This window comes from Diabrotica virgifera, chromosome 7, assembly GCF_917563875.1.
Source record: "Diabrotica virgifera virgifera chromosome 7, PGI_DIABVI_V3a".
NCBI classification, from domain to species: domain Eukaryota; kingdom Metazoa; phylum Arthropoda; class Insecta; order Coleoptera; family Chrysomelidae; genus Diabrotica; species Diabrotica virgifera.
Window position 1 is genome coordinate 229,970,922 of NC_065449.1, and position 14,806 is coordinate 229,985,727.

At 32.8% G+C, this 14,806-nt stretch overlaps 1 protein-coding gene across 4 annotated transcripts in view; it reads right to left on the reverse strand.

The window, feature by feature from the left end:
- Window positions 1–343: 343 nt before the first annotated feature.
- The window catches only part of LOC114344195 (zinc finger protein 664-like), a 57,176-nt gene continuing 42,713 nt past the window's right edge, over window positions 344–14,806 (reverse strand). Inside the window, exons 4-5 of one of the 4 annotated variants that reach the window (XR_007699161.1) lie at window positions 10,823–13,413; window positions 2,407–4,000 (exon numbers count right to left, since the gene is read on the reverse strand). Coding sequence is in view for 3 of the 4 variants with exons in the window: in XM_050655395.1 (XP_050511352.1) it covers window positions 4,512–5,710 (1,199 nt within the window). In the remaining variant the exon portion in view is untranslated. Of the gene's footprint in view, window positions 1,606–2,406; window positions 4,001–4,223; window positions 5,711–9,981; window positions 13,414–14,806 lie in introns of those variants that run through there. The other 3 variants (XM_050655398.1, XM_050655395.1, XM_050655399.1) reach the window with 3 other exon arrangements.

Here is a 14,806-nt window from a genome sequence, read left to right on the forward strand (position 1 = left end):
ATAAAATAGTGACAAAAATCTGTTCAGGACCTTGAAGAAGGGGTTTGAAACTTGATTTAGACATTTTTTTGAATTTAATAATAATAATTTATAATCGAGTTATTAAGCCTTGAAAATAGCCATTTTCGCATTTTTCAAATTTTTAATCGCATATAACTCGACAACAATCAATTTTAGAGAAAAATGAAAAGAGACCTTTTTTGCTTAGAATGACCCAATTTATCTAAAAAAATATAGTTTGAAATGAAAAAATTATTTTTGTGAATTTGTTTAAAAAAAATTGTTTAAACAATTTTTCGACCACGGCACCGCGCGGCACCCTGTGGATATGTTATAAGGACCTCTTTTTGAGTAAGTTTGTGCAAAAAATTCGAATCGGAATAATTTCGCTAGCGGGGGCGACGATACTGCCCGGGCACCTGCAAGGCTTTTGTCCAGTGCACTTTTCAAACTACATATGTGCATGACTAAACAGTTTAAAACAAATTCCACACTAAGGCTTTTCTCCAGTGTGCACTCTCAAATGTATTTTCAAATTATGTGAATCACTAAATTGTTTAAAACAAATTTCACACTTATAGGGCGTTTCTCCAGTGTGCACTCTCAAATGTATTTTCAAATCGTGTGACCGAGTAAATTTCTTAAAACAAATTTCACACTTATAAGGCGTTTCTCCAGTGTGCAATCTTAAATGATCATTTAAACAACCTTTCTGAGCAAACTGCTTAAAACAAATTTCACACTTATAAGGCTTTTCTCCAGTGTGAACTTTTATATGTCTGTTCAAATTACTCAAATTACTAAATTGTTTAAAACAAATTTCACACTTATAGGGCGTTTCTCCAGTGTGCACTCTCGAATGTATTTTCAAATCGTGTGACCGAGTAAATTTCTTAAAACAAATTTCACACTTATAAGGCGTTTCTCCAGTATGCAATCTTAAATGATCATTTAAACAACCTTTCTGAGCAAACTGCTTAAAACAAATTTCACACTTATAAGGCTTTTCTCCAGTGTGCACTGTCAAATGTAATTTCAAATGATTTGCCGTAGCAAACTGCGTAAGACAAATTTCACACTTGTGAGGTTTTTCTCCAGTGTGCACTCTCAAATGTGTTTTCAAATTAGGTGCTTGACTAAACTTCTTAAAACAAATTTCACACTTGTAATTTTTTTCTCCAGTGTGCACTCTCAAATGTTTATTCAGATTACTTTTTTGAGAAAACTGCTTAAAACAAATTTCACACTTGTAATGTTTTTCTCCAGTGTGCACTCTCAAATGTATATTCAAATTACTTTTTTGAGAAAACTGCTTAAAACAAATTTCACACTTATAAGGCGTTTCTACAGTGTGCAATCTTAAATGATCGTTTAAAAGATGTTTATGAGAAAACTGCTTAAAACAAATTTCACACTTGTAAAGCTTTTCTGCATTGTGCGTTTTTATATGTCGTTTTAAAGAACCTGCCTGACGAAATTGCTTAAAACAAATTTTACATTCACAAATAGAATTTTTTGTTGTTTCTTCAGTGGTTGCACTTATTTGTTGTTCTGTAGTGCATGCAAGTTCAGTTTTCATTATATCCATTCCCGTCTGAGAAAGCCCTAAAATAAAAATAAAAACTATAAAAAAATTATAATGCAGGAAGTACAGCGTAAAAGTACAAATATTTAGTAAGAATGAATATGTGTGTGTATGGTGTGTGCGTACACACACATGTACATTATCTAGTAATCGGTGTGACGCAAAATATTAATGCTTTAGATGATGAATTGAAACAGTGTGAAATTTCAATTTCAAAAATTGGTTGTTCTATAAAGCTTGCCACTCTGTTCCTCCTGTAACAGGCACTTTATATGGCATTATGCATCCATCCCAATCAGTTTATCTTTAAAAGGGTTGTGTTTTAAAAGGACCGAATGAGTTTGGTAGATCTTTTTTGTGGTTCTAGCGACGTCCATTGACTTTTTTGTCTTGCTATGTCTATGTCTTGCTAAATCTCATTTTTGCTTATTTTGGGACTTATGCACTTTTCATATGAGGCCGACCATAACTTATTTATTACTATCGCGGTGCTAATTTTGGTGGTTTTGTGTACCATCGCAAATAATGATATATGTAGCACCAGTGGTACATGTACCACAGGTTGAGAACCGCTGCTCTAGAGAATTCCGCCGACGCGCGAACACTACTAGAGATGAGCGGACTTTCTGGAATACCGTATTTTAATATAAAATAGCCACGCTGTTGTTAATGAGTTATATAGTTTGAAGATAGATTCCGAGTTGGTACCTTCTTAAATAAATTGTTAAAATAAATAGTCGTAGGTATATGACTTCTAACAAATAGTTTTATTTAAAACTCTACAATATAAAAGTTCATTGGAAGAAATAACAAAAAACATTTTTTATCAGAGTGTATTTATCAGCATTACAATTCTACAATTACTTTTTAACATACAAGTCCAGAACAGAGATAAATTTGCCATATTGATCGCCAATCAAATTAGAGAAGATGAGGAGGAAGGCTTTTCTCCAGTGTGCACTCTAAAATGTGTATTCAGATTACTTTTTTGAGAAAACTGCTTAAAACAAATTTCACACTTGTAATGGTTTTCTCCTGTGTGCATTCTCAAATATCATCATCATCATCCAACCAACTTACGCCCACTGCTGGACATGGGTCTCCCCCAATTGTTTCCACACTTCACGGTTTTGTGCCGATTGTTGCCAGTTTTTACTAATCCGCCTGATATCATCTGTCCATCGTGTAGGCGGCCTTCCTCTACTGCCATTTATCTTCTCTTGGTCTCCATTCCATTAGTTTTTGTGTCCATCTGGAGTCCTTCAGCTTGGCGACGTGTGCTGCCCAGTTTTATTTGAGTTTGGCGACACGCTCTACAACATCTGTGATACCGGTTCTTTGTCCGAGATCTAGGGTTACGCCCAGCATGGATCTTTCCATACGCTTATATAAGCAACTTTATTGTAAAAAGACTAAGTCTTCACTCTAATGGCACATGATACTATAAATAACGAGATAGTATCTTCCCGTAGCTCAAATACGTCCGAGTTCGCGCATGATGACGTAACTGGAGACCGGAAGTTGAATTTGAATTCTTGTTAAAATTAAATGGGATTTGTATGCGTTCTGTGATGAAATTATTCAATTAACAACATAACATTAAACTTCAATGTATTCGAAAAATATTTATTGTCGAGATTCCTGTCAAAATAACAGACATAAATAAAATATAAAATACACTTAGCTTACAACCGCGAACAATTCAAACTAATCCGACATTACGAATGATTACGAACCATTACAAACTTGCAGGTCTCCAGTTACGTCACGACTTCAGGATGTGCAATATATTATCTTGTTATTTATAGTATCATGTAATGGCACATAAAACAACATAATGCTATTATACATCCCACCAGAATGAAAACAATGGGAACCTTCTCTGGTTACACCTCCGAGGCTTCTACAATTTGCAAGCCAGACGGATGCTGAGACTAAGGAAGATGAGGGAATTCTACAATTTACAATTCACGTCCCATCTGCTCAGCGTGGTAAAGTTCCAACGAGAATGGTTCCCTTTGTACTCCAATCAGAGTAAATGTAAATCAAAAATGAATAACAAGTTTATTGTACTTGTACAGCGAATCGAGCACGATAGAACGAATTCGTTCGCATTCGCACATGTTCCAACCGATGTCGGTAAGTTGGCGAATCATCAAAGTAAATAGTTGTTCAATGTGGACAGTGGATAGACGGTAACAAACGAATTCGTTGAGAAGTACTGATTTAATTTATTTACAAAAATTACTTTGATAGGGTTGTTTATTGTGTAGTCGTAAAAACTGAAATTTGTATCATTTTTAGAAATGCTAGGTCCAATCAAATTCAACAAAATTTCAAAATCTTCCATAGACATTCTACAGAAATTTGTAATTTGGCCTAAATTGTCAGTCATTAAATCACTTCAGGCATCACCTCCTCCTTTTTTTCTCTTTTTTAAAAAACTCCAACACCACACTCTCTTTTTCTTTTTTTTTCGGAAGTCCTGCAATAACTAAAAAACTAGCAGCGCTAATGATTATATTATCTTCATCTGCATTTGATATTGCGGATGGATCATCAACAAATGCGAACGTTCGCTTCAATGTAAATGGTCCTAGTGTACATAAGTTTCAGTTACACGGAATAAAACACCTGCTTAATAAACAAATATATATATTGTATGTGTATGTATTTCTGCATAAACAAAACAAAAATCCGCGGTCATATTTTGCCAATATTGTCATATTAAATCCAAAAATTCGGACCGCGATATTTTTTAATTTTAAAATTTTTTTTGCGTTCGGATTACCAGGGTTCGGATTATAGACGCTCTACTGTAATAGAAAATCGTAGCACGTATAATCTGCAGCCCGGATAATCCGCACACGGATAATCGGAGTTCTACTGTATGTGAATGACTAAACAGTTTAAAACAAATTCCACACTAAGGCGTTTCTCCAGTGTGCACTCTCAAATGTATTTTCAAATCGTGTAACCGAGTAAATTTCTTAAAACAAATTTCACACTTATAAGGCGTTTCTCCAGTGTGCAATCTTAAATGATCATTTAAACAACCTTTCTGAGCAAACTGCTTAAAACAAATTTCACACTTATAAGGCTTTTCTCCAGTGTGCACTCTCAAATGTAATTTCAAATGATTTGCCATAGCAAACTGCGTAAGACAAATTTCACACTTGTAAGATTTTTCTCCAGTGTGCACTCTCAAATGTGTTTTCAAATTACCTTTTTGACAAAACTGCTTAAAACAAATTTTGCACTTATAAGGCTTTTCTCCAGTGTGAACTTTTATATGTCTGTTCAAATTACTCAAATTACTAAATTGTTTAAAACAAATTTCACACTTATAGGGCTTTTCTCCAGTGTGCAGTCTCAAATGTAATTTCAAATTATTTGCCATAGCAAACACCTTAAAACAAATTTCACATTTGTGAGGCTTTTCACCAGTGTGCACTCTCAAATGTATTTTCAAATTAGATTCTTGACTAAACTGCTTAAAACAAATTTTGCACTTATAAGGCTTTTCTCCAGTATGCACTCTCAAATGTATTTTCAAACTACGTGAATCACTAAATTGTTTAAAACAAATTTCACACTTATAAGGCGTTTCTCCAGTGTGAACTTTCGTATGTACATCCAAAGAAAGTTTATAAGTAAACTGCTTAAAACAAATTTCACACTTGTAATGTTTTTCTCCAGTGTGCACTCTCAAATGTGTATTCAGATTACATTTTTGAGAAAACTGCTTAAAACAAATTTCACACTTGTAATGTTTTTCTCCAGTGTGCACTCTCAAATGTATATTCAAATTACTTTTTTGAGAAAACTGCTTAAAACAAATTTCACACTTATAAGGCGTTTCTACAGTGTGCAATCTTACATGATCCTTTAAAAGATGTTTATGAGAAAACTGCTTAAAACAAATTTCACACTTGTAAAGCTTTTCTGCATTGTGCGTTTTTATATGTCGTTTCAAAGAACCTGCCTGACGAAATTGCTTAAAACAAATTTTACATTCACAAATATAATTTTTTGATGTTGTTTTTTCAGTGTTTGCACTTATTTGTTGTTCTGTAGTGCATGCAAGTTCAGTTTTCATTGTATCCATTCCCGTCTGAGAAAGCCCTAAAATAAAAATAAAAACTATAAAAAAATTATAATGCAGGAACTACAGCGTAAAAGTACAAATATTTAGTAAGAATGAATATATGTGTGTATGGTGTGTGCGTACACACACATGTACATTATCAAGTAATCGGCGTGACGCAAAATATTAATGCTTTAGATGATGAACTGAAACATTGTGAAATTTCAATTTCAAAAATTGGTTGTTCTATAAAGCTTGCCATACGAACACAAAAGACCCAGAGGCAGACCTCCTATGAGATGGACAGATGATCTGAAACGAACTGCCGGGAAAAATTGTCTACAAGTAGCGTATAACAAAAAACAATGGAAAGGAAGACTTGAAGAGGCTTATGTTCAGATGTGGACGTAAATGGCTAGACGAAGAAGAATAAAGCTTGCCGCTCTGTTCCTCCACCCTTGTTAACAGGCACTTTATATGGCATTATGCATCCATCCCAATCAGTTTATCTTTAAAAGGGTTGTGTTTTATTTTGTATTTTATTTTTTCTACTTTGTTAATTTCTTCTTTAACAGAATATAAGTAAGTAGGATAAATAGTTCTGTATTTATTGAAGGTTAAACAACAACTATTTTTAAACTAAACTATTTGATACTCTTTGTATTAATCTGTTTTATTTTTGGTACCACCTAACTGAAATACCTATATATAGCTAGGTAAACCAAATTACAAAAAACTCGAAGATGTACCACAAGGTTATTTTTTATTGTTAAAAAACATATACCGGGTGGTGAATTGGAAAACGGGCCATAGGAAACTCAATGTAAAATTCTAAACTGTTGAATTCCTGCTTCCCTAATTATTTTACATCAAAAGTCATAAGAAACTATTTGTAGAGAATTAAAATCTGTATTGAAAACAACTGTTAATTTTGTTCTACAAACAATAATTATGTAAAATTTTGTAAAAATATAATACAATTTTCAGAGTAATACGCCAAAGTGAGACAACACACAGTGCAATAATGTGTATAAGGTTGCATTTGGTGACAACGAAGTTATTATATTAACAATTTGAACTGTCAGTTTTTTTATTTATTTCATCATTTATTGTTTAAAACGCAATAAAGTTGATAAGATACCCTCAGTTAATGAGAAAGTATTAATAATAAAGATATTTTCTTTAGTCAATAGTGTGCTCACTGTCAGTTAAATAGTAACGTGCGACCTAACATGCCCACACATACCTACTGCGGTAAATACATTATATTTTTCAAAATTTTGGACTCTGTTTAAATCGTAGAACAATTGTAACTTCTGTTTTTAATACAGATTTCAATCCTCTACAAATAACTTCTCATGACTTTTGATGTAACATAATTAGGGAAGCAGGAATTCAACATTTTAGAATTTTACATTGAGTTTCCTATGGCCCGTTCTCCGATTCACCACCCTGTATAAGGACGCGTTTCGGCTTAACACAAGCCATCATCAGCTTAAATACAGGACAAAAAACAACTGACTGACCTACAATGTAAAAATATCCAACGTTATATATGAGAATAAAGTAGATGGTGACAACGCCCACCTCAGTTTAGGAACTTACCAGAAAAAACAGGAAGGAGGAGGAATCAGCTAGTTTACATTATGAAATATATAGATGTACACATTTCTTCATTAATTATTAGCTATTAATAGCATTTTGTAATTATAGTGTTGTAAAAACCTCAAGAACTTTCACTTGTAGAGGAACCATCATGTGAGCCGGTCAGGTGTAAAGACCTTCCGGTGGAAAGTCAAATTGCTGTCAGTGAATGAGTACTCAACAGCTAGGTAATCTAAACAACACTAATTTAGATGCTGGAATTTTAAAGAATTAATAAAAAATTCAAGGAAAGTAAGTTTTTTAGGTCTTATACATGGGTATTTAGAATAACAATCTAATTTAGTAAGGTTATGCTTGGGTACTTCCACATATCGTCGGCCTCATATGAAAAGTGCTTAAGTCCAAATTAACAAATTTTACAGGTGACGAAAAAAACTGATTTAAAGAATGAGTTTGGTAGATTTTTTTGTGGTTTTAGCGACATCCATCGACTATTTTGTCTTGCTATGCATGCGTACCATAAATATTAATCAGATGGCGCAAAAATCTCATTTTTGCTTATTTTGGGACTTAGGCACTTTTCATAAGAGGCCGACTATAACTTATTTATTACTATTGCGGTGCTAATTACTAATTTTGGTGGTTTTGTGTACCATCGCAAATAATGATATATGTTGTTCTGAAGCTATTTTCTTGTGGCATTTTTACAATTTTAACTATTTATAATGGGAAATAAGCCACAATATTATTAAAAAATTATCTTTATTAACGTTTCGACGCCCAAATCGGGTGCCGTTGTCAAAATACTACTAACATAAACAAAAATATTGTTGCTTAGTAAAAAAATTCTTCTAATTTTTATAAATTATTAGAAGAACATAAACAAAAATGTTGTTGCTTAGTAAAAAAATTCTTCTAATTTTTATAAATTATTAGAAGAATTTTTTTACTAAGCAACAACATTTTTGTTTATGTTAGTAGTATTTTGTATTTTGACAACGGCACCCGATTTGGGCGTCCAAAATAATGATATATGTAGCACCCAGTGGCGGCCGGTCAGGGTCGGCAGTGCCGACCCACACATTTATAGATATAATTTTTTTTTAATATTTGTATCTGTGAAGTAAAAAAATCTGTCAGATAATACAGACTAAATTTTATTCATGGTTTTTAAAAGGATTTGATCAATCCGAACGTTAAAAGTGATCCCTGCGCATATCACGACTTCTCAAAAAATGAATGATCCGAGCCATTCATCCGACTTTTCGGCTAGCCGTACCCAACGCTTGACGACACGTAAAACTCAACGAAATAACAAGTCGATGAGCAAGCGAAAGCGAACATACATACATTCGCTCCGTGGGCATTGGACTGGGGACGACTGGGGTTTAAGCGGCCAAGTACGGCACATTTAAATCTGCCGGTCGGTGTTTCATTTGGAGCATCGCATCGCATCGGCAGAAATTGTCAAAAATAATCACGCGGTTTTACGTCGTTTGATATTGTAATTTTGTTAAGTTGTCAGGAATTATAATTTAGTGGACATGATGAGATTTAGAAAACCATTTGCTTTTCGCTGGAAGTAGATAAAACTTCTGATTATCATGTCATTCACAATTAACAATTATATTGTTGTTCGATACGCGTTACGTGGTAATATTTATGAGAGGTTTTTAGGTTTTAGAGACGTGAGTAAAAGCAATAAGGCAGAATATATTTTTGGTGTTTTAAAGAACAGATTAAAATTTTTTGATATCAAAAATAAATTGGTAGGGCAAACTGGGGCAATCTTATGACGGCGTTGCTGTGATGTGTGGTGAATTGAATGGTCTCCAGGTAAAAGTTAAAACTATTGCATCACAAGCTTTATTTACTCACTATGAAGCGCATATAATGAATTTATTTTTGCATGATACGTGTAAAAAAATAAAGAATATCGTCTTTTCTTGCCAGTTTAGCTCACCTAAACGGGTTACTGCTTTAGAACAAAATTGTTTCGAAAAAACAGCGAACAGTTTGTCAGAAGCGATGAAATTTTAAATCTCGGTTAGTTTTATCTAAGCAGATTATCTCTAGTAGTTTTAGTATCTGTAGCAGATTTTCGTAACAGCTTTTGAAAGTTTTTGATTTTATTATCGAAGGCGACGATTTTGAAAGCGGCGATACCTCGATCCGTGAAGCAATCGGCTTGAGAACTTTATTAAATTATTACTCTTTTAATATTCTTTTAAATATTTTTAAGACAGAGTTGGCCCAAGATATTCATTGTTGTTCAAAATCAGTCAACTGACATTATTAATTCCAAAAATAGAATACGAAAGCTGGTGCAAAATCTCAGATATTTCCGTAATAATAGTAGTTTCCAATATATACGCAGTGACGTTTTGGATTCGCTTGATATTTCCGAACCATCCCAAAAAAGACACTGACATGATACATATCTCGAAAAACGAGTAGGTATATCTTGAAATTTTGGATACCTACTATTATATGCAAATAGATAGTCGTTTTTCGAATTTTGAAGATTTGCAAATTTTTGACCTCTTTTACGATTCAAAATTTAAAAGTACCCTTTGCCAAAGAATTTCCAAGATATTTATTATTACAAGTTAGGTACTTAAAAATTATGCCTATCCAAATACTTTCAGAAAGTGAGATAAGTTACAAAATATGTATGTATAAATCTATGTAGTAAGTACTGCAATTCATTACAACAAACTGTTCATCAATTTTCTTATTACCACCAATTTCTGCTTCAAATAAACGGGATTTATCTTGTCTCAAAAGAATCAACACGTGTTGTCGAAACACCATGAAACAAGAGAGAATGTCAAGTACATCAAATAAAAAAAAAACAAAAAACAACAAAATCTCCTATGATGATTTAAGCCTTTTAGTTTGATGGTATACCTATACGAGAAGACAAAAAAAACCTTGCCGACCCTGTCTCCAAGACCACGAGCCGCCACTGGTAGCACCAGTGGTACATGTACCACAGGTTGAGAACCGCTGCTCTAGAGAATTCCGCCGACGCGCGAACACTACATACTAGAGATGAGCGGATTTTCTGGAATATCGTATTTTAATATAAAATAGCCACGCTGTTGTTAATGAGTTATATAGTTTGAAGATAGATTCCGGGTTGATACCTTCTGAAATAAATTGTTAAAATAAATAGTCGTAGGTATATGACTTCTAACAAATAGTTTTATTTAAAACTACAATATAAAAGTTCATTGGAAGATTTACAAAATTTACAAAAATTACTTTGTGAGGGTTGTTTATTGTGTAGTAATAAAAACATAATTTTGCAATATGGAATGGACCAATGAAAAGATAATTCAATTAATTGAGTTATATAGAAATGAAGAATGCCTATGGAAGCCGAAATCGAAGAAATCATTTTTAGATATCATACCTTGTATCATTTTTAGAAATGCTAGGTCCAATCAAATTCAACAAAATTTTAAAATCTTCCATAGACATTCTACAGAAATTTGTAATTTGGCCTAAATTGTCAGTCATTCAATCACTTCAGGCATCACCTCATCTTTTTTTTCTCTTTTTAAAAAAACTCCAACACCACACTCTCTTTTTCTTTTTTTTTTCGGAAGTCCTGCAATAACTAAAAAACTAGCAGCGCTAATGATTATATTATCTTCATCTGTATTTGATATTGCGGACGGATCATCAACAAATGCGAACGTTCGCTTCAATGTAAATAGTCCTACTTTGTAGCAAACGAATGACCAAGCAAACACCTACGAATTCATTCCTTCGTTCGTGGTCGCTTTGATTTAAACCCAGATAGCATGTAAACTTGTGACAAGTTTGATTCTTCTTTGATTTTAAATTGCTGCGTCAAATATGACGAGGCAAGTTTGTGCCAAGTTTGCTGCAATATTGTTATGACAAAGATGATGATTCAAGTTTGTAGCAACTTTGCAGCAAGCGTACAGTTGCAAAGCCACGTCACGCGTGCCATCTATTTGCTTGACTTACACGTTACGGTTGATTCGGTTCCGTTCGTTACCCTGACTGATGTCACACCAACGAAAACGAGAGTGTTGCCACCGGTGGCAAATTTCCCTTTCTGCGACAATTTTCAACATAAAAGGGAAAAAGTTAACTTATAAGGGAATCTTTGCTCCAGTCCAAATTGTAAAATATTTATAAAAATCAAAATATTTGAAAATAATTCAACATATTTTCACAGATTTTTTAAATAGGAGCATAGGAAGGAATTTTATCATAAAAGTGGAAATTTTTAAGGTACGTTGAGGGAAAAAGCTCACTCGACAGCTGGCAACACGGGAAAAGTAACCTGCCGTCATGCCAAGCGGTGATAATTTGTGGTTAGGTATATCCTATCCTATGTTGATATTTTTCTTTGATTTTTTTACAACATTTACCGTACAATTCTCCGAGACTATTACTTTAATTACTAAGCTGAAGCTTGTTTTCTTTAGTTTTTCATAGACCCACCTGCTTGTGGTGATTAGGTACAGATTGGTATTCTTTTTGCTTTGGTGAAATTGAGGTAAGTTTTTTTATGTTTTTCGTATTTTCTAACTATATTTACATACATACTATCTAAAATAAACATATTATAATATATTATTTATAAATAAGTTTTAGGTTTTATTGTAAAATTGCTACTTTAACATGTTTTTCTCTTTTAATAGCAAATATTAATTCTGTTCACACAGCAAGACTTTATAACAATTTCTTTTATTTGTTTCAGAGCTGAGACAAAACTGATCATCGGAATATGAAGCTAGCAGGTTAAATGTAAGTTCCAATAAATAATTTTAGACAATAAATTGTATTTTAGTTGAGTAATTACTGAATAAATAGTTATATAAAATGGTATTGTATTTTTTATTCACATTGTTTTCTTCAAATTGTGGCTAGTATGTCAAAACAAACCTTAAGCAAGTTTGTATCAAGTTTGAAAATACAAACTTCATGCAACAAAACAAAAACAAACCTTCAGCATGTTTACTATATCAAGTTTGTATCAAGTAACAAACTTCATGCAAGTGTGTCACACTCCAACTAGCATGATTTAAACTTGTTGCAAGCTTGCAAAGTTGCCATGGCAAACCTGCAGCAAGCTTTCATGTTTGATGTATCAAACTTATTGCAAGTTTGAAACAGGTTTATATTGCTATCTGGGAATTTACATTAAGGCTTTTCTCCTTGTGCACTTTTAAATGACCTTTCAAATTATGTGCATGACTAAACTGTTTAAAACAAATTCCACACTTATAAGGCTTTTCTCCAGTATGTACTCTCGAATGACGTTTCAACTCTTGTGCTCTAACAAACTGCTTTAAACAAATTTCACACTTGTAAGGCTTTTCGTCAGTGTGAAATCTTTTATGTACATTCAAAGAATTTTTACAAGTGTAGTGTTTAAAACAAACTTCACACTTATAAGGAGTTTCTCCAGTGTGCAATTGTAAATGATCGTTTAAATGATGTTTTTGTGTAAACTGCTTCAAACAGATTTCACACTTGTAAGGCTTCTTTCCAGTGTGCACTCTCAAATGACCTTGCAAACTATGTGCATGACTAAACTGCTTAAAACAAATTTCACACTTGTGAGGTTTTTCTCCAGTATGCACCATCAAATGACATTTTAATTGATATTTTGTAGCTACCTGCTTAAAACAAATTTCACACTCGTAAGGCTTTTCTCCAGTGTGAACTTGTCTATGTTTGGTCAAATTACTCGTTTGAGTAAACTGCTTAAAACAAATTTCACACTTATAAGGCTTTTCTCCAGTGTGCACTCTAAAATGAATTTTCAAATCGTGCATTTGGACAAACTGCTTTAAACAAATTTCACACTTATAAGGAGTTTCTCCAGTGTGCAATCTTAAATGACTCTTTAAATAATGTTTTTGAGAAAACTGCTTAAAACAAATTTTGCACTTGTTAAGATTTTTTTCTGCACTGTGCGTTTTTATATGTCGTTTCAAAGAACGTGCTTGACTAAATTGCTTAAAACAAATTTTACATTCACAAATAGAATTTGTTGATGGTTTTTCTTCAGTGTTTGCTCTTGTTTGTTGTTCTGTAGTGCATGTAAGTTCAGTTTTCATGATTTCCATTCCGTTCTGAGAAAGCCCTAAAATAACAATAAAAATTATAAAATAAATTATAATGCAGAAACTACAGGGAAAAACAAAGTACAAATATTTAGTAAGAATGAATATGTGTGTGGGTGTGTGTCCACCGACACGCGACATAACGTACGAGAATCGACAAAGCCGTACTAGAGCTGTTGTTAGTAAGTTAGTTTTAAGATAAATTCTGAGTTGTTAACTTCCGAAATGAATAGTCGTATATAAATTCTAACAAATAGTTTTATTTAAAACTCTACAATACAGGGCGAGTCATGAGGAACTCTACCTATTCCTAGCTCGTATAGAATCTCCTATGGGGAATAACAAATGACCATTAAAAAGTGTCTGCTCCCATTGTTTAATAATATACAGGACGAGTTTCACATTTTGACAGAAATTTGTATTCCTCATAATTTTTGAACGGTCAGATCGATGTGTCTCTTATTTTGGCCAATCGTTACACTATTACCGTTGACTGATAAATATACTCCGTATTTATCAATCAACGCTATTACCATCTAATCAACTAATTTCGGTCCGGATTTAAAAAATTAGTTCGTTTGGGTCTTGGAAAAAATTTCACCCTGTATACGCTTTTTGAAAACTCTAATATGAATTTTACAAATAAGACAAATAGGCAATTAAAATGGCATATTTATTTTTTCCCCACACGATTACTTAATTTCTTATTAAAAAATCAAATTTGTCAAAATCGGAATTTTAACCTAAAAATGAAAAAAAAATGAACTCACGGTTTAACTCGCTACAACTCTGTTCCATTTTAATATTGTTTTTCTGAAATTTTTACAGCACATATCTCTTACCATTGTGAAGACTATGAAAATTGTTGTAGACTTTCAGTCTTCTTCTTGTAAAAGTTACAAACTTGTAAATCGCAAAAATTAGGTGGAAAAATTTAAAATTTATCAATTTGATCACGTCCATGTTAAACTATAGAGTCCAAAAGAAGTGTTATGGGGAGTTTTAGATCTAGACGTGTTATAGAAAAAAAAAAATGGTAAAACTTTTAATTTTAAGAAAAACGTTGTTTTTGTAAATTATTTTTTGTAAAAAGTTAATTTTTTTAAATCTATGCAAAAACTTTGCCATACTTTGTATGTCCAATCTATGACATTCTTATTTAAGATGGTAAACCATTTATTGCCTGAGTATTTGAACAGTCAGTTGGTCCCGATAGCAAATGTTCATGAGCATAGCACTAGAGCTGCAAATTCAATAAATTTTTATGCTAGAACAACCAACAAGTCCAGTTCAATGAAAAGCTTGTTTCATAAAGGAATTGTACAGTTCAATAATATACCTTATCACATTAAAAATAGCCATAATGCAACTATCTTTAAGAGATTATTAATCCATTATATTAAAACTAAGACC